This window comes from Tyto alba, unplaced genomic scaffold (genome assembly GCF_018691265.1).
Source record: "Tyto alba isolate M040663 unplaced genomic scaffold, T.alba_DEE_v4.0 Super-Scaffold_38, whole genome shotgun sequence".
Classification (NCBI taxonomy): Eukaryota; Metazoa; Chordata; class Aves; order Strigiformes; family Tytonidae; genus Tyto; species Tyto alba.
The window spans coordinates 2,913,936-2,940,291 of NW_024881313.1; the positions used below are offsets into that span (position 1 = coordinate 2,913,936).

Here is a 26,356-nt window from a genome sequence, read left to right on the forward strand (position 1 = left end):
AAAGTTGGCATGAAACATACGCAAACCATGTGATGAGAATGAAATGGGGGGGTATAAATTGTTTTTAAATGGGGAAAGGCTATACTCTGAACAAGCCATTTGTGCTATAAAACCACTAAAATCCAGATGTTTTGACTGATGGAATGAAAAATAGCAATACTTCACATGTCCCAAAGAAGTTCTTAAGTTGTAATGTGAATACAGGGGTATATGGTTTTTACCCTTATTGTCAAGAATTTGTCTCTCTTAGTAAAAAAAAAAAAAAAATCTAAATGAAGAAAATGATTTAAAAAGTAAGGTTATTACTTACATTCCAATATTTCCACCCTATTTTTTGCTTGAGTGTTGTAAGTTTGTCTAAGGACATGTATTTTACCAGGACAATACTCCTAGTACAACAAATTTATTGCACACATAAAACCTTCTGATTTGAGGCATTTTTATATAGATATGTGTATATATATATGCATGTGTATATATATGTATAAAATTTGAAAATGTATATATCTTTCAAGTTCTGACAAGCTTCTGGATACTATAAAACAATGTCTTGGAACCAGTAACACTGCTCAAAAACATTTGTTACAGTCTTATTGCAACTGCTATGGCTGGGCTTTTGATTGTTTTTTGTTTGCTTGTTTTTTTTTTTTTTTTTCCTCATACAAGACACAAATAATGTATTAACCTTTATGAAAGACATTATTATATTACAAGCAGTGATTAAAGAAACATTTCAGTATGGACATATTCTTAATTTGGGATTAAATTTCCATTGTGTGTAGACTTAAATTAATAAACCCTCAGTTTTCCCCTCAGAGAGGGGAAATAAATTATTTAATTGAAACTTGAAAGTGCCATCCACTGGAAAGTGTGCGAGTTGAGGATAGAGAAGGCATTTTTCCTATAGAAAATGTGTGCATTTTTTTTCAGAAAATTGTTTGCTACAGAACGTAATATTTGTTGTTGACTTCAGTGCTTACTGTCTCTTCCTATTGGTAATTTTTATATTACATTAAACAGTTATTTGTGCCTGGCTTCTGCTTTCTGTTTCTCTTCAACATTCACTTAAAAAAAAAAAAAAAGACCATCAGAAACAAACAAAAAACCCCCACTTCTCTGAGCAAGTGTCTGTACATCTGAAAAAAGAACAAACCCTGCAACCCTGCATTTGCAGGTGGTGTTATTATTTGATTTAAGACTAGTAAAAGCAATTGTTTCCCCATTGGTGAAGTTATTTAATTTCCTGTTTTCATTTCTATAAGCAAAAGAACATGAATGAAATTAGCATTTGAGTTTTGTATTTCAAGTTGACCAGATCTGTTACCACCATTTTGTCCTCAGGAGTGATGAAATAAAATTAGCGTGGCAAAATATTGTTAGGTTATTAATGTGATGTGATAGCTCAAACCAGACTGTGTATAGAACATCTATAACAAACTAAAATATTGCTTCAGAAGAGATTAATATCAATGAGCAGAGGGGCCAGTGGATTACATCTGTGTAGCACAGATTCTGCTAATGCTTCCCCTTATTTAAGCTTTGTCCATGTGCATGTCCCGTTCAGCTTAGTTTGATTATGTGCACATGATAAGAAGAATCAGCATAAGGGGTTTGCTTGATATGGGCTTTGGTACTCTCCATTAATGCAAACATGAAGAAATTAAAGTTTTTGGCTTCTCTTGGTATTCTGTTTCAAGTGAATTACAGTCCGTAGTAATATGTAACCCTTCAGGATTTACCACTGTAAGTCACAGCAAAATGAAATGTTCATGCTGTAGCAGTTTATGAAATTTATTTGTATGTCTTGGGAGAACTGCAATTTGACATAAAAGGAACATTCCACATGTTAGTAGTTTAATAAATGCAATAAATTACATCATAAATGTAATTGCTTTAAAGAATTGTTAGGAATAATTTGAACTTCTTTACCATGGTTGCCTTTTTAATAACGTTGCGTAACTTGAAAAAAATCTGTTAGACATATTCTAGTTTCTAAATACAAGTTTTGCTTTCCATAATTAATGTATCTAGATCCTTGTTATGGTAGACTGTATGCACACATTCTCTCTTCTGTGTGCATACCTCTACCTGTACATCTCAATAAAGTGTGTAATGTATGCACACATAGGTATTGTATATGCATTTATATTAATGAGAGGGTTAATTCGTGAGGATGTGAATATTCAACCTTTTACACTTGGCTTTATGGCTACACTTAATTGTACTACAACAGAAAAGTACAAAGGGCTTTCTCTAAAGTCCTGTGATAGAACTGGGAATAGGTCCTGGGCAGTCCAGTGCTTTGGTGGCTAGATCATGGCCTTCAAAGCACCCTTCTCACTGAATCTAAAGCAGGAAGCTGGTCAATATTATGAATTAAATTTCATAGTCCGTTATCTTAATAGTTATATACTTGCAAAAAGGCTAAACCTTTCACATACTTTCAAATGGAAAAAAAAAATATTTGCTGATACTGCCCATCTCTTCAAGATCTAGCTGAATGGTGGCACTGCTCTTTTGTGCTAGAATAATACATTATAGGCTAGATGAAAGCTTAGATACAATATGGTATGTGTTTAAGAAGTCTCAAATATGTTAAAGAGCACATGTATGATGCATTTTGGAGCTGTATTTTCAACTTGTGATTGGAAATGTAGTTTTCTTTTAGATACTTTTGTGGAATCTTATGCCAAATACATCTAGCAATGTAATAGCCACTTCTTCTACGTGAATTCTGCATATGTAGTTGGTCAGTGGGTGTGTGCCAATGGAAAATGGGCTGGGAAGGGAAGGAACATCTGCAGGATGTTTTCTATTTATGCGTGTTCCACATTGTGAAAAAGTATGGGTGCTGCAGCAGTCACGTTTGTGCTAACTTTCTTAGTCTGTACCCATTCTTAGACTGAAGAATGGGTAGCTATAATACTCCATTCTTACCATGCAGTCATTGATTGTATCTACTGTGTTAGCTGAAGCTTCTTCTTAATGTAATTACTGAATTCTTTTGAGATGCACACTGTACATTGCACATACGTGAACGTTGTAATTTATTTGCATCATGGAACAATAGTTACAGATCTGTCTAAAAAGAGTTCTGAACTTCCAAGAAATTTTGTGTTATATCAGCAACTCAGGAACTGCATATGATCTTTCTGAGTGGCCCTGTTTTTCCTTTTGCCTCTGGCTCTGCACATTTTTCCAATCTTCATGTGGTTTTCATCCTCCTGATGCTGTTCAAGAGCCAAAGAGCCGGACTTGGCAGTTTGCAAGGCTGGTAGACAGGCATTTGTAATGGAATGGTGAAATTCTTCAAGCCACAGGGGCCCAATCCTGTTTTCTCAGAAACAAAACCTTCCCTGTATTTAACTGTAACAGGAGTTCACACAGTGGCTTGTAACTTTGAGTAATAAAGGCTCATGGTTTTATTATGGGAGAGAAGTGGTTAGGAGACATCTCTGTAGTGTTCTGCTTAGTCTTTTTATGACTTGTTACTACAAATTCCTTGACATCAGCCAGATAAAAGTTGATATACAAAATCTGTGCACTGTTTTAATTTTAATGTAGTTCTTAATCATTTACTTCGTAAATAAGTGGTGTTGTTTGGCTAAAATCTCATGCAAATGGGAGGTTGAGAATTCGTTAGTCCCAAGGGGAGGGTATCTGCTTTGAGAGAAAATAGGGGTTGTTGGTGTCAGCTGCTCTTGTCTGTGAGAAGTCTCTTTTCTTAACCATACTGAAAGGAAAATGCTGAGTAGGTATACCTTGATTGTGTGGGATTTTTTCTGTTTGCATTTATTTTTCTAATCTTCTAGATGAAGAATAAAGAGTTGCTATTGCGATGGAAACAGTGTGGATGTTTAGCTGTTTCACATAACTTGTAACAGTGTCTTGGTGGGTCACTTGGCTGGCACTGGGCGGTACCGGGCTGTGCATGTCTTAAACCAGTAGTGCGGTGCAAGAGGAGTAGACGGCCAGGTTGGAGCAGTTACTTCAGGGGAGTTTACACTGCATTAAATGCATTGTCAGGGTTTTGCTTTGGATAAAAGTTCGTGTCCTGTATGCTGAACATCCCACTGCGTGTATTTCAAAGCAGCCTGAAGGAAAGGTATCTGAAAAATGTTTGCTTTCCGGCTGGCAAGCCCTTCTGGGGGCCACTCTGGGAGGTGCCATTTTTGTCTCAATGTCTGTCTGACACAGATGACTGTAGCTTGTCATTTCCGCTGCCAGTGACACTTGTAAAGAGATTTTTGCATGCAGAAACAAATCTAATTTCTGTTCTACTTCTGTTCTGGGTTTATTTTCTGTTCCTGCTTTTTCATACATGCTACCATTGCACTTACTGTCTGACAACTCCTGACTTTTTTGCCGCTGGCAAAACTGATAAGCATCCTCCTACAGCTGTGGCAGCTACTGTGTGAGCACACTCCAGACGAGCTGCTCCCTCCCTACTTCTGTCTGAGGAGGAAGACATGGACTGCGCTTTACTTTTTTGAGTTTTCACGCTTCTGTGTGCTCTGCCTTACATCCACTGGAGGGTACTATGTATGGGTGATGGACACAGGGTTGGATCAGTAGGGCTAGTGGTTGCTTCTGCGCTGAGGATGGTGTGGTGGGTCAGAGCTTGCTGTTGTTACAAGCTGCTGCAATGATTTTGCCATCATTAGATACAATTTTGGCAGTCCAAACCTGCTCTCACAGGTGTGGCTGTTGCCCTGTGGGGTCCCATGATTGCAGTACCTGTTGGTCAGTGGCTAACCAGTCTAGGGAGGGAGGGCAGGCAAATTCGCAGTGGGCAAAGTCATGATCAAGGTCTGCAGTACCATCCTCCATGCAGTTCCAAACACTGCCCTTGCAGAGAGGCACAGCAAAGCTGAGGGTCTAGAAGTGAGGAGATTCACTCTTTTCCCAGGGGTATTTGACCATTTGTCCCTTTTAGGTGGGCATAGTTAGTCGGACTTCCCTGACTCTCAAAGCTCGTTTTGACTTTTTCTTCCTGTTGGCAGATGCCTTTGGATGCTGGCTTAATGGTCCTGAGGAAACCTAGCAGGCTTAGGACTGAGTTGTTCACAAAGGAAAAGCATAGCTGAAAGGTAGCAGCAGTATATATACCATGCAGGAACAGTGAGGGGTGGGGGGGGGAAATCTTGTGCCTTTCTCTTCTGAGAAGTGACAAAGGAGGGAGAACTAACAAAGGGAAGAGTGATGAAGTGTGTCCTTTTGCTCACCTGGCTTTGAGAGGAGAGACTTTTAAGGACAGGGAAGGTGGGCAGTACAGGCTGATTAAGTCCTGCAGTATGGAGATTAGCTGTCCCCTATTCTCCACGAGGAAACGTACATCCCTCCCTGGGAAGCATCTGTTTCTTCCCTGCTTTCCTTTTAGCTTGCAGAGGAAATGGCCTGCCACTCCTGTTCATAGGCTTTTGGATGAAGCGCCCCATTCAGAGCAGGACTGTGCCCTGTCAGCTGCTTGATAGGCTGTCAACACTCGGCTGACATGTCAGCTCATATGAAGATCCAAAGGGTCTTCATAGCCAGAATCCTTCAATCCTAGTAACTGCCTCCACACTCTTTCCCACAAAAAATGCAGCAATCAAGATGTCTGTCAGCCTTGTGATGAGCTGTAACATCCCTAGTCCAGGCTCCCTGCCATAGCTTTCCTGCTGCTGCACCCCAGAAAACACAGGCACTTTAGGCTTCTCTGCTGAAAAAGTGGAAACCACAGCTGCAGCTAAACAGCAGTGGATCAGAAAAAGAGTTCAAACAACACCTTTGCCATCTTTATTCTCCGAGAAGACCAACGTGGCCCAAAAGTTAAGAGAAGTAAAAAGCAAAGGAGGGAAAGTGGGATCTGGAACTTCTGGAGCAGGGACAGAGACAAAGGGCAATGGGGTGCTGATATGGTATACACCAGAAACTCTTCAGTGGACCAGTATGTCCAGAGGGCTAACTGAAACAAAAACTGAACAGGCAGAGCCCAGCTCAGGCATTTGGCACCCCACCTACAGCCATGGGGAGAACATGAGAGGTATGCACCCTGTCTGCAGGCTGCAGCTGAAATGGGGAGTAAAAGCAAGTCTGTACCCAACAACCTCCCATTGAACAACACCCCCGTGCCCCTCCCCACCCCAATACAAAGTGACTCATCCATGCTGTGGGCTCTCTGCAGAGGATCACACCCACAGCTGAAAGGAGTTCCAGGACTGTGTTTCTGCTGCTGCTGCTGCTCCCCTAAGGTGTGTGTGACAGGGTGAATTTTCATGAGTGAGGCAGGGGAGAGAAGGGCACTGCTCTGGTGGCCTCTGCCACCTATTGCTATCTCTTCCAGAGAGGTAGAACCTGGCGTTGACCTGTGTTGTTGTAGGTCTCGGGCACGGAGACCCCAGGCATTGCATGTAGTGCCACTGTTGTGATGATGACCGCTGTGTTTGGACAGGGAGGGGGCTCCACAGCAGCACGTCTCTGTGTCTGGAAGCCTGAGAGGGCTGGGTTAGTGTGACACTTCATATGCTCTGCTCACTTTGGCGCCGGGGTGGATGTGGGCACTCATGCACAGTGGGAAGATGAGACAAGGTCTTCAGGAAGAAGCGGGCATCAAGAGAAAGTAGAGCAGATAAAATAGGGAAAAAATACCAAGGGACAGGAGGAGCTGAACATACAGACAGGAATACCATGAGCGTGATGGATGACAGTAAAAATGGAGGGACAGCTGTCATTTGACTTGTTAAGTAGGAAGAGAAGACGTGGCATTGCATGAGTTTTCAGTGATTTGAGAGCTTTCCATTGCCAGAGGGATGCCTTTCTGTTGTGTTGATATCAATGAAACCCAGCAGGGAGTGCGGCTATTGTTCTGACAAGATTTGCTGTAGAGTTCTGCCTGAATAAAACCCATGGTATTGTGCACGGGCAGGCACATGGTCTCGTACTGAAGAAGACAACTTAATTTCTGGGTTCAGATCCCTTTTTGGTCTTTCATGACAACTTCTTTTGTTTTTTGACTCTGAAAATGACACGAAAAACCTCCCCTCAGTGTGTTAGACTTATTTCATTACTGAACAGGGAAAGGTTACTTTGAACCTTAAAATGCTATAATTTCTAGGAAAGATCAACATTCAATTTAAATTTTGTCTGAAGAATAACCTGAGAACATTTAGGTCGTTTAAATCTATCATGCCTGTTGTGCATGGAAACTGCAGGATTTCTCATTTTTTGCTGACTTCTGTAAATAAGTAGAATTGTTGCTTTAGCAACAAGCATAATTATGACTGCAATTTAAATTAAGGTTTTGAATATTGTACTCAACAAAATAATGTAGTTTGCAAACCTTAGTGATTGTGTCTCAAGTGTTAACTGTTCTTCAGGTTAGTTGTTTTATGGCGTTTATGTGGGTTTTGAGTGTGAATGCCTGACCTGAATTTTCTTTGCCTTGACTTCATATAGAGAGAGGCAGTGATTCTATGTCCATGATAGTGCATTATCTACACAAGACCTTTGTTTCCATTCTGTTTTTCAGTGCCTGTGTGTATGTGCACAGGTGATAGGAAGCCTAATAAGTGTTCTGTCTATACCAGATGTAAATGTCCTGCCAAGGAAACATCTCAAATTGGGCTTGGTATAATGTTCCTTTTTGTGTTAGGTCTGTTTAGTGTTGCATTCCAGGTGCTTCTGACACCTGCTTGCTGGTTCATGGCCAGTCTGCAGCAGTTTCAGAATTCTTCAATATAATTTCTTCGTGAAATACTGTTTGAACATTACTGTCTTACAGCCATAACATATTGCAAAGCTCATAAAGGTTGATCTGGGCCTCCAGATCGTGGCCTTCTCTTTAAGTGATGAGGCAGTCTGGAATTATGTTCGTGGCTCATGTGGAGGACAAGAATTTATTAGCATTTGCTGAGCACTGTGCTAGCCTTCATTCCAGTTCCCAAACCTAGCTCCTTTGGCACTTGTTCAGGTATCTTGGCAAAACCTTGGCATGTGTTGTATATTTTTGCCCTTTATCTTAAACACTAAAGGCAAATCTCAGTGACTTGGTTTCATTTTATTGCAGTCATACAAATAGGTGATATCCTGGATTTAAGAGGAGTCCAGGTGACATGATTACTGCATGAAATTGCAACTTGCTTTCTTTGATACAACTTGCATACCCAGCAAACTCTTGGTTTGTGTGCAGTCATGCTTTTGCTAACAATTTGATACTTGTGACATACCATGCTGTATGGTAAATTTAGGATCAGCAGCGCTGTCAGGGGGTTTCCCAGATATGAGATGCCATATGAGGAATTTCAGCTGAGTCCAATGCTTGCTCAGCTCCTGTAGCTAACTGGTATGGCTCTTACTGGTGAATGGTAACCAATGCATTGTGATAAGGTCTTGTACAGGAACTGCAAGTTTAAGGCTTTCCATCCAACTGATTTTTGCAAACCCTGCTTATTTCATATAAATGGAGCTCTGTTTAGTTGAAATTGTAAAGAACTCTCAGCTTCCTTCCTTTCCTTCTCCCCCCCAAATAATCATCCTCTCAACTTGAGACTTGCAGTGATTAGCTACAGATTCTTCTTGAAAGAAACAGTCCTTTCAAGGGGAAGAGAATCTCATTAAGCCTTTGCTGTGAGCTGCAGCTCTTGATCAACTCATGAAAGACAAGCTTGACAGTCATCAGGTGAGGTAAGAACTGCAAAAATATTGCCTGTCTCTGTTAAACAGTCATGAGTTGAAAGAGTTCACCTCAGTCTGAGAATACAGAGGCTTTTGCATACTCTGTGGCACATAAAAAATTAAAGGCATCAAGGATGTGAGAAGTCCTAAAGATGCCATGCATTTCCAAATGAATTGATAAAAGGCCTTAAATCTGAAAGAGAATGAGGTATGAGGTTTACAAATAAATAGAAGGAATTTTGAGAAAGTTAGAGAGAAGCCAAGCAATGGTTACTGGTGTAATACACATAAACAGCAGTCTAGTGTTGTAGTTCCTCAGTTGCTAAGCCCTCTATTGGTGTTCTTTTATTTGAACAATTGTTTCCTGAATTTCTTAATAACAACTGATATAAGAATTGACAAATAGTGCTAAATTGCATGGGTTAATTCACTAGCAATTATTGTGCAGATTATTAGTAAGCAAAAAAAATTAGCATCTACTTTTATCTCAAATCACAAAACAAAAGAACGAAAAGAGAGTGACAGAATAAATGGTCTTTTGTTAAGTTATTGTCTCATAAAGTTTGGAACTGTGTCAGAATCGATTTTTTGTTTTGTTTTGTTTTTGTTGTTTATTTACTTGGGAATGCTCAGCTCAGATGCAGCATCTGTCTTTGCAGTCCTTCTTCTACCCGATTTTTCCAGCTGGCTTGAATGCCTTGATGAAGCCTTTCAAATGATCAAATAGATAAAATTGTACATATTCTGTGGGATTATTTTCATTGTTCTTCACCACATGTTCACTGAATAACATACTTCATAATTGTAAGGCTTTGTTTTCAAGCTGCACTCTTGCACTACTTGTCGGCTTTGTTGTTTGTTTAGTTTATTATAGTAAATTTTGGGGGAAAATTGATCCACTCATCAGCAGATACTTCCAGGAAATCCTTCCAGAACCATTGGTGAAAACGCAGGCTATTTTATCAGTGATATTTCATTATTAGCCAGTTGAAGATCTGGCCCTTCTTGTCCTAAAAGGACTTAGAAATTATTCTCTATTTTGCATTTAGGAATGGAGAGAAGTGAAAGTGTCTTGAATGTGGGTGGTCATATGGTTATTAGAGCCACGTGAGGCTGCTTGTGACCTCTCTTTGGGTTGCATTATTAGGAACAGTGAGAGCACAGAGTTAGCCAAGGCATAGAGGCACTGTGCTTTGTGTACTCCCACAGGTTTGCTCCTGAGGTATTGCCTGTGCTAGCAGTGACTGACAGGAATAACAGCAAACAGTTCTGTTGTTGCATGCTGGCTGTGAACATGCATCGTCATACGCTACTGTGCCACCTATAAAGTTTATTTTCCGTTCTCTGTAAAGGGAACTGAGAAATTGATCTGTTTATTTGCTTCTGTATTTTATTATTTAATCAGTAAGAATGTGCATATATTGAACTAATTTTTTGATGTCAATAACCCAAAAGGGATCCTATCCAGGGGGTAAGGAAAGTCTTAGATTTTAAGATTGTCTGAATAATGCTTGTTGATTACCGCCTTCATACCATGAAAGAGTTCTGTCCCTGTTGGACAGGAGATCTGCTACATCCTTATTGCATATACTTATTACTTTGGGATTAGATTATAACAACTTCATTAAATCGTCCTTTGGCAGCTTTGAACGTAAGGTGTCTCTGCTTCTTGCCTTTTCATTTCCAGTAACAGTTTTAGATGCAGCACTTCTTCTGACAGAACTACACTAAGAAATAAAGGTAAAATGATGCCTTCTTACAAACAAACATTTGGAGAAATACTCCGGTACTCTTTGCAAACAAAATTGCAGCAACAACCATTTTGTTACAAAATGAAATATCAAAAAAAAAAGTTATTAATTTGGCTTTGGTTGTTCCATTCTAATGATGGTTGAATTTGCGGCCATATTCCCATGACCCATATTAAACAATAGATTTGCATGCTATCAATATTACTGTGTGGGAATTCTTCACTTCAAAACAGAAATTGGCCACATTTTTCTGAAACGAGGGAGTAGGAGTTCAAATTCTGGAGAGTGACAGGAAAATTTGTTCTAAGCAAAAAAAGCAGGGTTTTTTGCCAAGAAAAACTTTTTTCTTTAGTAAATCCATCACCCATGCTCTAGCAGACTTGCTTAAAAAAACAAAACAGTACTTTTGGGAAGTGCTTTGTTAACTTTTAACAGCCTTTTCCACTACTCTTTGGCTTTCTATCAAGCGTTCTTGCCAAGTTGAAGTGATGTGGTGTGTTTGGCAGTGACATACTTCTTTTAGGTGCCAGTGGTGAACTATTGCTTGCTAGTCGTTTTCAATATTCTGTGAAAGCCTTATTGCTGTTAAATACACCGTTAGAGGTGTTACAGAAGGCAATAGCCCATAATACCTTTTGCAGGATTTTCTTTTCAGGTTCTTCGTTTTGAAGGATTTTTATCTTTTTTTTTCAGAGAGTTTGGAGGTGGTAGTGCAATGGGTTTTTCTGTTTTGTTTCTGAACCAGTTTCCTAGGGAAACGAGAATTAAAAAAGGCTCACAGTCTGTCTGTCTCACTCCTCCAAATAACTGCACAATTTCAAACCAATTTACTAGAAATTTTTAAGGACAGTTAGGCTGCTCCTAATTTTGTGGAAGCTGGCAGTTAGGTAGAGGACAAAGACCTGTACTGATCATGGAAAGGTGAGGAGAACCAAGCCGTGGTTGGTTTGGTTTCTCACCACGCTCCCCTCAGTGACAGCAGTGCGCTGGCCAGCGAGCCAGTGCATCGCTCCAAGGTGGCCACAGAATTGCTGTTTCTCATCAGTTTGAGGAATCCAAGGGGTGGGAAGTGTAGAGAAATCTGAGGCTCTGGCAGCAGTGAGGTTGGAGAAGAAAAGCTTCATCAGTGGGAATCACTTTTCATTAGCTATGCTAATGGAAAAAAACTTGAGTAGGAATTTGTATAATAGCACTATATAGAGTGATACAGGTAGCAGAAAGTCAGCAGAAAGTGTCTTATCTAGCACCAATTTTAATCAGATCTTTAACCACCTTTGTGTACCAGTAGAGTTGGCAAATTCACTAATGCATTGACTGTAACGTAGGTCGTCTTTGGTATAGCTGTAACTCTCCTGTACGTAACTTCTAAAGAACACAATTGCCTAACTCATTGCAAAGTAACTGATCCATTTGGTGGTTCTAGCTTCATATCTTCTGGAATTAGTTTTAGTTTATGTGGTCATTCTGAAAATCATAGATGGGGTAATACATGGCTCTTCCACATGCCAAATTAATCAAGAACTGTTGGGAAATTTGCTTGACAGGAATTACCGCCACCCTGTATTTTCAAATATCTGCACCCAATTCTTTGCATGTTAAGTATGTCATTGGAGAGAGGGTTTCCTGTGACCATTTTAAACAGTGAGTACTTGGATTACAAGATCTTCCTCTTCAGGCATGTTTTGCTGCAACTGTCAGGAAAGCTTTAGTTCTAGCTGGATTGCTCCCTCTGATGCTATGGGGTAGCTGAGATCTCTAAGTACAGCTCAGCGATGGTTCTGAGAGCAAGTCTTGTGAGGGTGATATGAGCTCTGCTGTGACAATAAAATTTAAATCCTGCCTGTGTGCAAACACAGACTCTTCACATGAAATTCACACGCCCTAACAGGGGTATTTGTACAGTCGAAGTGATGTGAATATATTCCTGTTGTCAGTACAGCTGAACAAAAAGTAGAAGCGTGGGGCAGGAGAGCTGAGCGGAATGGTAAATACTTTCTAGAGAATGTTTTGCATTTGGTTTTTCATTGTAGTTCCCCAAGCAGGCCTAAGGAAATGAAGACAGATCTAGTTTACTTTTTATTCCTTTTTAGAATTTAGAGTTTTCCTGGAAAGTTCGATGGAGTTAGACGGATCAGTTTTGTTTCTGTTTATAATCCAACAGCTGTTCGGTGTTCTTGGTCTTACATAGGTGCCCATGGAAATGTTTGTCTTAGGATCACTAGAGGGTAATGTGTTAAAAAAAAAAAAAAAAAAAAATCTGAATGCATTATATCTCCTTTTCCTCTGAATTTAATTTACCTGCCCCTGAATATCTCCTGTTTATATTGAATTTCATCATGTAGCATTCTCTTACCCAACTTTCTTTTTCAAACGTAACCAAACCTGGGGCCAAAACCTAAATGAGAATATACCTTCAAGTAACACTGCTTGCTTAGTTATATAATGCATGTTACATTTTTGGCTCCTTTAACATTTATTAGTTTCAGCAGTAAAACTGAAAACAATTTAACAGACATTTATGAAAAATTACAGGGTTTCCCAAATAGGGGAATTTGATTTAAAGAAGTACCAAAAGAACACTGAAAAGTTACACTTTTGTTCTCTTCCAATGAAAAGCATGCATAAGTTTGTAAATTTCTTCTCTCTAAAAATTAAAATATTTCAAGCCAGGAAAAAGATAAAAATAAAAAGTCACTGCTACTTACTCTGATTTAAAATATTAAGTGTTCAGTATGTACCTCTGCCTTTTGAAGAAAAGGAATGTTACTGGTTGATGCAGTCATTGCAGTCAAGAAATGAGAACATCTGAAATAGGATAGTATGTGGACTTCAGTGACAGGATTGGAGAAGAATCCATTTCTAGCTTGTAAAAAAAAAAAAAAAAATCAAACTTGGCACATAGTATCATCCAAAATAAGATTTTACAAGAAAGACTGAAAACACCTATTACAACAGAAGGGGAAAATGCATGTGAAACACTGGAGATTCAAAGTGAATGGAAACAGGAACCAGCAGGTAACATTTGAATAAAGCCTTCAAGCATTTATAAAGCTATCTGTCCTTCTCTGTATATACAATGCAAAGTGTTATGTATAAAATATATACAGGCATGACCTGCCAAGAGGATTTTGGTTTCCCTGGAGACCATCGGTTCCCTGTTACACAGGTTGGCTTGGGGAATAAGAGCTATCTTGATAAATCCAAACCTTTCTTCCCGAGGTTATTTGATATATCACTGAATTTAGATCTTTGTGTTGAAGGCTGAATTTATGAAATGCAAACTTTTAAATGTTCTCTCTAATTTCCAGTTATTTCTCCTGGCACGTACTTATAATATGCATCAATTATCTTGTGAATGGGGGGAAAAAAATTCCTTTATTGTAATACTTTAATGACAGTTTTATCTTGTTTGTCCGAGTCGCGCCAAGTCTTTGATTTTAATCACAATTTTCAGTGTTTCATGAAAAACATACAGCAGATCATAGCACACATATTCAGCCACAGTTACTACCGTTGACTTCTTTCTCCTCCCTTTTCCTTAAAAGTTTTGAAATCTGCTTGACATTTTTCAGTTTAAATCTGATTGAAGCCTAGTTTCCATAGTTATTAACTATCTTGTGAGTATGGAAAAAACCACCCAATATAATGCATGCAATCTACTTTGTTCATCTGTGCTTTATTAAGAATAAACCCAGTAATCTCAAGGTTGTTCTCAGTTGATTTGGATGGAAGTATGGAGATTGATACACAAATCTTTCTACTTTCTAACTCCTTGAAGAGTCAGCACATGCAGTGTTTTATTGAGAATAGGATATAGTGATTTGGAAAGCTTAGAAATGCTACAAATTCCATTTCAGAGGAGACTTTTCTCATCTAGCAAAGTATGCCATAAAATGAATAAATTTGCATAATTTATTAAAGTTATTGAAGTAAGCAATTTTTTGTACTCTTCTGAGGATATTATCTGTGCTTTTACAGTTCTTTTACTGTGATCCAAGTTTGTTTCTTGTAAAATTTACAAAGAATCCCGTGTTACTTCTTTGTTATATTTTGCAGTTCCAAAATCTGAAATGAAAATTTGCCAGGAATATGGAAAGAACATCAAGGTGAAGCATAAAACAGAGAGGAGCAGAGGAAAGGGAAAAGGAGGTGGTTATGCCAGGAAGAAAAGACATATATGTATGTCGTGGTTTGAGCCTGGTCGGCAGCCAACCACCACGCAGCCACTCTCTCTCCCTTCTCTTCCGGCAATGAGAAGGGACAGAGAGCCAGGCTTGGGGTTCGAGATAGGACTGGGATGGGGAAAAAAATCCCCCTTTATGGGCACGAGCAAAAGGCAGACTCCTTAGGGGAAGAAAAAAAAGAACATACATTTATTACAGACACTAACAACATGTAACAGAGTAGGACAGTGAGAAGCATTGCCACATCTTGAGAACACCTTCCCCCCACCCCTCCCTTCTTCCCGGGCTCAGCTCTGCTCCCGATATCTCTACCTCCTCCCCCAGCAGCGCAGGGGCAGGGAATGGGGGGTGCAGTCAGTGCTGCCACTTCCTTCATCTTCGGTGGGGGGAGTTTCTGGAACTTGTTCCCCCTGCTCCATCGTGATCCCCCTCTCACAGGAGACAGTCCTCCACAAACTTTCCCCGACATGAGTCCCTCCCACAGGCCGCAGCGTTCCCCACACTGCTCCGTCATGGGTCACCAACTTTCTCCGACTGGATTCCCTCCCACGGCTGCAGCCCTTCCCGAGCTGCTCCGGCGTGGGACTCCCCCGCATGCTGCAATCCTCCCAGCACTGAATTACAGCAGTGGGGCTACCTTTTCCCATGAGACCCCGGCCCTCTTTGGGCACAGAACCTTGATCAGGCAAGCAGAAGCCACAGGCCATAAATCAATGTCTGCTCCACCGTAGATCTCCATGGGTGTCAGGGGGGGTTGCCCTGCCGTCTCCCCACAGGATACAGGGGGGTCTCTGCTCCGGCACACCTCCCCCCTCCTTTCTTCCTCCGTTCCTCCACTGACCTTGGTGTTCACGCAGCTGCAGCAACTCCTCCTCACAAGTCCCACTGCCCGTCACCACGTCCCTTCTTAAATACGTTATCACAGAGGCGCAGCTGATTGGCTCAGTTTCCAAACAGAAGTGGAGCTGACGTGGAGCTGGGGGAGCTTGGAGAAGCTTCTCACAGGGGGCCGCCCCGATAGCCCCCTCCCCTGCCACCAAAAAACTCCACCACTCACTCAACCCAGGAGAATGTATTAAAAAGTATGAGAATGAGAAGATTCCGTAGGCTGCAGTGTTAGCTGTGAAACTTGCTGGTGTTCATTAGTGTTGCTGCTAAGAAAAATGGTTAGTATGTTAGCTAGAGAGGGGTCAAAGAGAAAATGGTACATCAACCCTCCAAATTTTATTATGCCACCAACTTCTAAGATATCAGAAGACCTCTTCAGTAAGTTTTACTTCTTTTTTTCCTCCTTGAGTAGCTCCTCCTTCCCTCCCTTTTAAAGTTTCATTACTGGCCACTTGCTGTGAGAGGCCATAACTTGCTGCACCAGTGGTGGAAGTGAGGGGGAGTTCTATTACACTACTACTTAAGCTGTTAAAATGAACGGCATTCAGTGTTTGGCTTTGGCAGCTAAAGTATTGCCATCCAGAGATTAACCTGGTGTCTAAAGGCTTTGGGGTAGGGAACCAGTACTTTTTTGGGTGTTGAAAATAGATGTGAATTAACATGCTGACTCTTCTGAACTAATTCCTGTGGTTCAGAATTAACCCCTTTCTTCCTCTGTAATTCAACATAATAGTTGCCTTTTGGAGCTCATAGAGATAACAAGCCCGTATGAATAAAATATTGCAACTTGGAACACTTCCTCCTTTTGGTTAGACATAATTGGAGTTTTCTTGGATTTGTGAAATGTAAATTATCTGTCTTTGTTGTCTCTGTGTTTGGTCTGCATCAGTTTAGGAAGTAGAACCAAGCAGGAGGGAGGGACAGAAAAATATAATTTCAAAAAGCTACTGAAGTACAGAAGGGATAGGATTTGGTTCTTTTTTCTGTGCATAGTTTAAATGTGAAGCCCCTCCCCTCTTTCATCACTTTTCATTTTGCTTTTTGATCAGTCACTAACCCTTCTTGCATCTAGTAGGTGGTCTTAATTTTGCCCATTTTATATAATTTTGACCACAAGCTAATGTGCGTAAACTGTGAATCATTTAAGAAGTGCTTGTCAATTTATTTAGGTAACTACACTTCTGTTTAGTGTTTTTTTCACTTAGTGGAGGTGATGTCCTGGGTATTCCTTATTTCTGAAACACCAAGAATGGAACAATCCCATGTATAATCACATCCTGTTCGTGGCAGACATATGCAGTTCTTCAGATACTTATCTTACACTTGCAAGATACAGAAATGAAACTTTGACTGGGCAATAAACAAGATTACTCAAAGATGTGATGAGATCAGATAACACAGTTGAAGTTGACAACAAAGTTGTCTAATTTCATTGCATCTGTGAGTTATTTTAGTACTTTCTCGATTTGACTAATGCACATATCTACTCTCCTAAAGGAAAGAAAGGAATGTTGGTGTATGTCTGTGTGTGTGTACATATATGCACAAATATATGTATGCATACACAGATATGCACATATCTATATACATACATACTTTCAGAGGGTATATATGCAGTTTCACAGTCCTGTGTTTTTTCCCCTCTCTACCTTCTTAAGATGTGGTGCTTTGCTTTTGAATATTTTTAAGTTCTGTTGTTACATTTTCACTAAAAGTAAACACTATGAGCTTACTGAACAGTTATCCTTCATGTAAAGTCCTGATTTCTCTTGCATATTCATTCTTACTTACTGTGACAGGGACATTTATTCTATTTGTCTTGAAGATTGAAAGAAAAAACACTGAGATTGTCATTTATCATAACCAAAAAGCAACATGATATATTAATGTCCAGTATGTTGCCTCTGCCGATGGCCTGAACAGTAATGCTCCCAGACTGTCTGTCTTGTCTTTGAAATTAAGGAACTGCTATATGCACCTCATAGAAGCTCAAGCTCTATTAGAAAGGAAAAGAGACTGTAGCGCAGCTTGTGTAGTTGTTACTTCAAAAGCTTGAGCTTTTAACTCATTAAATTCTAGCAGTAGTGTGTTTCAGGTAATTAAAACTGTGTGATAGTGTCAGAAGCACGATATATTTTCTGCTAGGTTAGTTGTACTACTTTAGTATTTGTTTGGTAGGTTTTAGTTCAGAAACAATTATTTGGAACTCCTCACAAAGCTTGCCAGAAGGATGTTTACTACTTCGTGTTCTTTAGGTTACATTACTAGTGGATTTGCCTTTATTTTCATTGGAAGTACTCTGATTCTCTGATAGATCTTTGTTGTTGTCATTGTCATGAAACTGTGGGTTGAATGAGGAGAGAATAGTTTAAGTGAGAGTAACACGACTGCATTGTTTTGCCCTGCAAACAGTTTCTACTGCATAAAAGAGAGTGTTTGTAACAAAGAATGAAAATTTGCAATAGATGCCTTAATTTTTTTTGTTTTTGTTTTTGGTTTGAGATTGTTACTGATTGGAAATAACCATGTTCTCCCAGGATCAGTCAAGTGTTTTGATAATATTTATATCATTTAGCTTTCTGATAATATTTATATCAGTTAGCTTTCTGCTCTCTAGAGTAGTGAATTGGTCTTACTAATCCCTGAGAGCTGGAAAGGACACTGATCTGGATTCCTTCAGCTGTTCCAGACTAATTGCTGAGTAAGTCAGTAAAAAAAGCCTTCTTATTTATCGTACAGAGAGGGGGTGTTTCCCAATCTGTGCTGCATCATTAAACGAAACACAACACTTCACAATATATTTTTGCCTTGCACCTTCCTCCAGGTGAATTCTGATGTTCACCTGCCTCTCTGCAAGGAGCTGTGGTACCATTCAGCCCTCAAGGCCTGAACAGATAAACCTGAGGACTTTGGCAAACCAGAAAGAGACCTGTCAGGATGGTCCTTCATTTAGCAGTCAGCATTCAGCTTGCAGAAACTAGCTGCTTGGAGCAGCACTGGTTGGTTTGTCTATCCTAATTGTTGTGAGTGCACCTCCTGTCACTGCAATGGTACCTTTCAGCAAGAAATCACAGTTCCAGTAATGCAGGTAATTCTAAAATTTCAAGTGGAGTGGAAATTCATGGAACCACTGAAAAAATGCACTTGTTTGACCACTAGGATCATGTAAAACATTAACACATTACTTTATTTAACTTCTGAACACTGTCCAAATTAAAAACTTTGCTGCGTTTGACAAGTTCCTATGAAATAGTTTAATGTAGGTGAAACTGCATCTTCTGCCAGTAAACTTTCTAGTTAATTTTTTTGACTGATCCTAATGCAAAGACAATGTTTTGCTCTACTAGAACTTAGTCTGCTGTAGATTTGATTTCTTTAAATTAAATTAAAGTTGCTGGAAAGGAATGAATATTAAATTAAGAAAGAGCAATCCTCATACTGAATAGAAGAAGCATGCTTGTTTTGGTATTCTACAAAATGATCAGGGCTGTTATAAACAATCATAAACATGCTCGGGAAGTGCCCTGTGTGAAAGCATGAGAAATTTTGTGGACTCGGGCCAGATTTATGTGTCTGCTCACACGTGCTCAGTGATATACTCTCTTCCCACATTATTGTCTCCATTCGTCGTTGCTATTTAGTTTTCTGCCAGCAGACATGCAATTACACCACCTTGGTGGGATGCGTGAGGCACAACAGAGCGAGCTAATGCCATTTTCCACAAGGTGGTCACTAAAGGCAGGAGGTAAATAGCCAGATCTATTATAAAGCCCTGCAGGACATCAGTGAATGGTGTTGGGGTAATGACTGTATTACCATATGACCATAATTTTGCTGGTACCTTGTTTTCATCTTACATGTTCGTTGCTAGATCCGTTAACAACCGTAGACGCGAATGCCTGGACATTATTCAGGTTCTTTCAGGTGGTCTCCTATGTGCTCTGCAGAGTGCAGTGGGGGGAGATTTGGGTGCTTTAGGGCAGCAGCAAAAAATTCACACTGGGTAAGGAGCTGTGTGGAAGTAGCGAGTAGGAGTGACTTAAGTGTGTAGCGTGCCCGAATGTTTGCTCCTTTCCAGCTCACAGGCACAGCGCTGCTCAGGGGTGCCTACCTGCCTTTGAGCCTGCAGTGGGGAGAGGGACAGCGGTGCTACGATTGCCTTTGTGGCCCTTCTGTCTGCCACTTCCCTCTTCTGAGGGAGGGCTCCATCAGCCCTGAGCTCTCCTGGGGAGAGGATGTGAGGGTATTGCCCTTTCCATGAGTCACCCGGAGCAGCTGTAGCTTTGCAGAGAGGCCTGCAAGGTTTGTGGTGCTGGAGGGAGGACGTACGAGGAGGAGCACAAGTGACTCTGTAGCCCACTGGCTGTGGGTGCCTCAGATGGAAGTGGCTCACAGGAACGACCGTGGGCTTGGGAATGGCCTCATCCCATGGTTTGAAAAAGAAAACAGTTAGGACTCCATTTCTTGAAGGGTCTGAGACTACTGCTGTGTGTTAGGCCTGATCAGATGACATAGACAGTGGGATCAAGTGCACCAAGTTTGCAGATGGCACCAAGCTGTGTGGTGTGGCCAACATGCCTGAGGGATGGGATGCCATCCAGAGGGACCTGGACAAGCTGGAGAAGTGGGCCCATGTGAACCTCACGAGGGTCAACAAGGCCGAGTGCTGCATGGTCCTGTACCTGGGTCAGGGCAACATCCAGTATCAGTACAGGGCTGGGGGATAAAGGGATTGAAAGCAGCCCTGTGGAGAAGGACTTGGGTGTGTTAGTGGATGAAACACTGGACATGAGCTGGCAGTGTGCTGGCTTGTAACCTAGGTGGCCTGCTGTGTCCTGGGCTGCACCAAAAGCAGCGTGGCCAGCAGGCTGAGGGAGGTGATTCTCCCCTTTCTACTCCGCTCCGGTGAGACCCCACCTGGAGTCCTGTATCCAGCTCGGGGGCCCCCAGCACAAGAAAGGCATGGACCTGTTGGAGCAGATCCAGAGGAGGTCACAAAAATGATCGGGGGGATGGAGCACCTCTCCTATGAGGACAGGCCAAGAGAATTTGGGTTGTTCAGCCTGGAGAAGAGAAGGGTCCACGGGGACCTTGTTGCAGCCTTTCAGTACTTAAAGTGGGCTTACAAGAAAGACGGGGACAGACATTTTAATAGGGCCTGTTGTGATACGGCAAGGAGTACTGGTTTTAAACTGAAAGAGGATAGATTTAGATTGGACATAAGGAAGGAATTTTTTTGTGATGAGGATGGTGAAACACTGAAGCAGGTTGCCTGCAGAGGTGGTAGGTGCCCCATGCCTGGAAACATTCAAGGCCAGGTTGGATGGGGCTCTGAGCATGCTGATCTAGTTGAAGATGTCCCTGCTCATTGCAGGACCTTTAAAGGTCCCTTCCAACCCAAACTATTCTATGAAATAGCAGTAGTGTGCTTGCAGCTACCAGGGAACTCAGTCTCTGCATCACTTAGTTGTGTGGGTCCACCGAGTTTGCCAGTCTTCCTTTTCTTCTTTCAAACCCCGTTATACACCACATTTTGGGCATGTATTGGTGCAAAGTGCTTTCTTCTGTACTCAGTATAGACAGAGAGTGTGTACGATCTATGTACCCACCGATTTGATCTTTGTTTTAATGCCAAGGAAAAAGGCTTAGTTAATGTTTCATAATAAATTGAGGAACATTACTTTGAAAATGCAGATGAATGTGAAAATTTTAAAAGGGAACAGAAACTAGTTAAAAGGAGTCCAATATTTTTGTGGAACCTTTTCATGTGTAGTGTGAACTGTCATTAAGGGCTTCATCAGTCTTTAACAGCTGTGACTGGAATAAGAGCGTAAAAGCTTAATCAGGAAAACATGTTAAAAAATGAAGACCAAAAAATCCCAACAGTTAGTTTCTTTTGTTGGAGTAAACAAGTTAAGTAAACACCTACACAGGATAATAGAAATTTAGAGTAGAACTGTATGCCTGTCCTTTTAAATAAAGTATTTAATTGTCTCCCAGCCGTATTTCTCAGTCTGCTCTCAGTCCCTCAGGATCCCTGTGTCAGACTGTACCACCTTCCTCTGTTTCCCATAAATTGTTTTTTGGAACTGCAGAGATGACTCCTTTCAAATATATGTGACTCAACCCGTAGATTTTTATGTCAACTCAATCATTTCATTGTTTTTTTCTGCGGCAAGATGGGGACAGCGTGTGTGTTTGGTCAGGTTTTTCTATTAGCAGCAAACAATGCACGAGTCTCTGGATCCAGGAAAGTCACCTATGGATATCAGTTGCATAATACAAACTTTCTTTTCTTTTGAAGGATCTCTAAGCTCTAGTTTTCTGTATGTATATGAGCATTGCTGGAAGTGTTCTCAGCTTCAGTTATCAGTCAGGCAACAAACTAATTTGCCTTGTAATCAGTTCCAAAAGCAGTCAGCGCTTCTATTTCCACTTTCAGCCTTAGCAAAATTACACAGCATCTGTCATTTACAAGTTTCTTACACACTCGTCTACATGTAGATAGAATAAACAAAGGAATCTTTTGAGGTCAGGTTGTGTAGTGCAACAATAAATTAGGAAACATGGAGCTGAATATAACACTTAGAGCTAGGTGCATTTCAAGAGCAACATGGAGTCTGCTAAAAGAACTCAGCTTTGTGTTTTGGCAAAACAAAGGGTTATAATAAGCACTGGAGTTATACAAGTTTTTAATTGGTCTTTCATTTGCTCATTTACCTTATGCAAATCCCTGTTGTACATAATTTTGGTTTTACTTTTTCTTTCAAAAGTGGCGTGATTAGAATTCACGTTAAGAACTAAACCAAAAGTTTTAATGGGTTTTCTTGGAAGTAGTGTAAGGTTTTCTGAAAATGTTAGCATTTTTCTAAGGTAAAAAAAAAAAACTGGATCAGTGACTGGTTTCATAAATTAGGCATTTTCAAGTACGTTGAACCTACAGGTATGCACCTTAGAGGAGTTAGCTGAAGAAATAATTGGAATCTTATCATTTAAGTTTGAAGACTGTTGAAAGATGAATGTGACTCTCCAGGAAAGTGCGATGTCCTTTTTCGACCTACTTTTAAAGAGAACTGTATGATTGTTAGCCTAACTTAATGCCCAGAATGATGCTGGAACAAATAACTTCTAAAATATCCAGAGGATGATGAATAGCAGCGATTTGCAGGGAGGGATCTGCATCACACGAACCAGTCTGTCTGTGGGAGAGGAACAAGAATGCACAGCACAGGTCTGTAGACCCAGGAAACTTACGTAGGCCTTGTGGGCATCAGTTGTGTAACAGAAACTGTCTTTTCTTTTTGAAGGATTTCTAGTCCAAGGAGAAATTAGCAGTAGTTCAGCATTAAACCTAAAAGATGTATTAACTGTAAATAGTTCTGTCCAGAGTCTGTTAAAATTCCCTGTTTTCAATAACTAGTCCAGCAGAAGACTTCTGAGTATGATTTATTGAGGTTTGCCAATCTGAGAAGTGCTCTTTGCACTGTGGAGGTCAGAATCCAGAAGGGCCCTTGAAAACAGAAAGAAAAAACCCTAAAATTCACTAAAGGCAGGGACATTTGGCCGCTGTTAGTTGTGGGGAAAAGAATTTAATTTTTTTTTTCCCAAAATGATGTGAACTGATAGGGGATGTATCATAAGCATGAAGGAGCTTTTCCATTCTTCAAAGATGATGTTTGTGCTGGATCACAGTGGTGAGGTTTAGGTGCTATACTTGAAGAAAGATGTGGACCAATTGAAGAGAATCAGGAGAGGACTGTCAAAAAATATTTAGAAATCTGGAAAACACAAGGGAATAGGAAACATCAGAAGTACTGGGTTTATACAGTCTGAAGTGGTACGATTAAGGCGTGACAGGTATTAGGAATTGTAAAATACTGATGCAGAAAAGAAATATTCTAATGAGGAAGTAGCAATCTTGAATTTCAGAGAGGGAAATTTAGGCCAGGTGCTAGGAAAGGGTTTTGAATAGTAAGAACAGAGGAGTACTGAAACATGACTTATGGGCCTTGTAGAATCTCCATTACTAAAGGTTTTTTAAAATAGATGAGAAAAACTGTGAGAAATAGCTAAACTAGACCTGATCCTGCCTCTAGGTAATAGGACGGACTAGTTGGATGATCCCTGCCAGCTCTATTTTCTATTACCTTTCTTTTTTAATCATCAGGCGTACATCCCAAGGCTCCAGTTACACGTGCGTTCATACTTTCCCCTCATGTTTAGCTTTTAGGAGGAAGCAATCACCTTCCCATGTTGATGACTAGACTTTCTACTAGTTTTACCAAGGCATCCTCAGCAGAATCCAGTTACTAGGTTCGTATGCAAGGCAAGCATCAGTTTTCATAATGATTGTTAAAAATTGGAGCACCATTACCAGGATTAGCATTACTGAATAGTGTTTAGTCATTCCATTCTATTAAAGTAAAACTGTCATTTAGAAAGGTATTCTGGCTTTCATATTCTTTCAATTAATTAAATTATTTGCAGCATAGTCTAAAATTTTTGGAGTTTCTGAGCCACAAGAGGGAAAAAGTAGTTCTAACATCTGGGTTTCCCCATTTTGATCCTCAGTAGGGTCCAGGAAGTAACAGGCAATTTTATTATTTATTATGCATTATTCATTTTGCCATCTCTTTTTATGACACTGAAGTGATTTGTATGCTGCTGTAGAAGGTAGAGCCCTGTTGTCAGTCAATGTACACATTGCTTGGATTTCTCATTTTATTTGCAAAAATAATAAAAATTCTGCATCTTACAGTTCTTGGTCAAAAAGTTCCATTATCCTCTTCTGGAACATGGTCTTATATGAAGAAAAAGCATAGCAAGCACAGCTTTCTATTATTATTTAAATTATTCCTCTGTATTATTGGTTTTGAATATTTATTAGTTTTTTGATAACCTCTTTCATTATTCATAAAGGGTAGCCACACAGTTTGATGAAAAAAGCAGTACAATGAAACCTTATTTTGCATAGCTGGCATCTTTCATACAAACTGTTCTCCAGTGCTTTTTTTTAATGAAGGCCTGCAAGGTGCTGGGAACCTCAGTCGTGTTTCTTGCGACATCCCCTCCCTATTGGTTTCAGTGGGAGGGGAAACCATCCAGCATCTCACCACCCTATATTGTCTAGCATGGTTAGGGTTGAAATAATAAATAACCCCCAAGAGAGATGGAAATGAAGAGACAAAGGTCAGGAAAGAAAGGTGTCTTTTCCCAGGAGATATGAAAAACATACGAAGAATTACTGACATAGAGAGAAAGAGAATGGAAGGTTGTTTTAGGTGATTTATGGGATTTTCTTCTGAAGCCCACAAGACTCCAAGGAAATAAGGGCAACTGCTGTACTGACTGCAGTATGTGTGTGTATATTGAGTGTCTGACAGGAGTCAGCATCAGATGCTTCACAGGAAGGCATAAAACCCCCCAGTAAGCAGATTGGGGAAGGATTATTATCATGTACTAGGTCTCATCCTCATCTCTTACATGTATAGGTTTGCTTAAATCCTGAGGTATAAGGTTTAGTGTCTGTTCTAAAGGTTTCTCATCTTTACAGGTATGCATTGCTCTTAGCATTCTTGTTATCAGTATACCTACAAGGTACTCCTTACACATATTGGTGATATTATGTCTCAACAGAATTTTGCATCAGTGATCTCTTAGTCTGATAATAAAACTTCTGTGTAGATGAATGCTTCTGTTTATTGCTTTTGAATTTGACATGTTCTACCTCCACTGACTATCCCCTTTCTCTTGTTTTATATTTTTGACGCATGGCTTGCTCTCCTCAACTTGCATTACTATGATGACTACTAAAACTTAGAATATCTTTTGACTGACTGCCTTGTTTTTATTAAATCCTCCACTTTATCTCTGCCAGGCTATGTAGTGGATTTGGCATTTTAATGTATCTGACTAATTGTTAATTGCACCAGCCTCTTGTGTGATATAAGTCCTTTGCCAAGGCAGCCTGGTTAAAATCTGAAATACAAAATGGGCCTCAGGAAAGGTCAATTTTTGTCTTAATATTGTAGAACAGTGTGAAGCTTGCTTGACTCTGAAGAGCCTGGATTTTAAAAAACATGATAGTCCAGTGTAGGATTATTGACCAATTTCTTTTTGTTTCCAGCTGAGCTGCCAGGATCATCTGCAATCAAGCTCTCCTCCTTGCGTGATCTTCCAGCTCAGCTGCAAGAATTGTACCAGCAGGGCTTCGTCTTGGCTGCTGTCCACCCTTTCGTGCAACCAACTGATGAAAAAGAGAAAACTCCCCAGGAACAAATCTTCAGGGCTGTGCTTATCAAGAAAACAGAAAGGTAAAGCACTTCCAGTGAACTGAGATAAAAATAGACGATGTGATTTCCTGCTGGGTTTTGACCTACATCAGGAAATTATAGCAGTTTACTGTGCAAGACTTGATTTTTTTAATTTTTTTTTTTTTTTGTGGGCTTGAATAGGCTTAACATGTTCTTCATGTTTACAATTCATCTGCACTTTGGCAGACAACTCAGAGAATAACAAGTTGAAATATGCTCTGTATTTTGGGATGTGTTGTCACAAGAGGCAAACAAACAAGCCCTATGCCTGATGATTTCTGAGGATGGTCCGGTTGGTACCCTTTAAGAATTTATTGGATTGAGACAGAAGAAATGTTTGCTTAGAAAAGACATATTAGATGGTTACAGTTAATGCAGTTAATTGGAGAACTGCAGTACTAATGCATACTTCTTAAATTTATGTGTAGACTTTAGGCCCTTCTTTCCTCTAAACAGTACAAATTCTTTTAATTTTTCAGTCAGTGCAAACTCCGTAAATAAAAAGATGACTCTCCTTCTTTGTTCAGTCTCTTAAAATGCATTAAGAACATTTTACATAATCACA

At 40.2% G+C, this 26,356-nt stretch overlaps 1 protein-coding gene across 1 annotated transcript in view; it reads left to right on the forward strand.

Annotated features, from left to right (window-relative positions):
* The window catches only part of RFTN1 (raftlin, lipid raft linker 1), a 101,332-nt gene that overhangs the window by 15,920 nt on the left and 59,056 nt on the right, over window positions 1-26,356 (forward strand). The window contains exon 3 of the mRNA XM_042802123.1: window positions 25,605-25,791. Coding sequence (XP_042658057.1) covers window positions 25,605-25,791 — 187 coding nt within the window. The remainder of the gene's footprint in view (window positions 1-25,604; window positions 25,792-26,356) is intronic.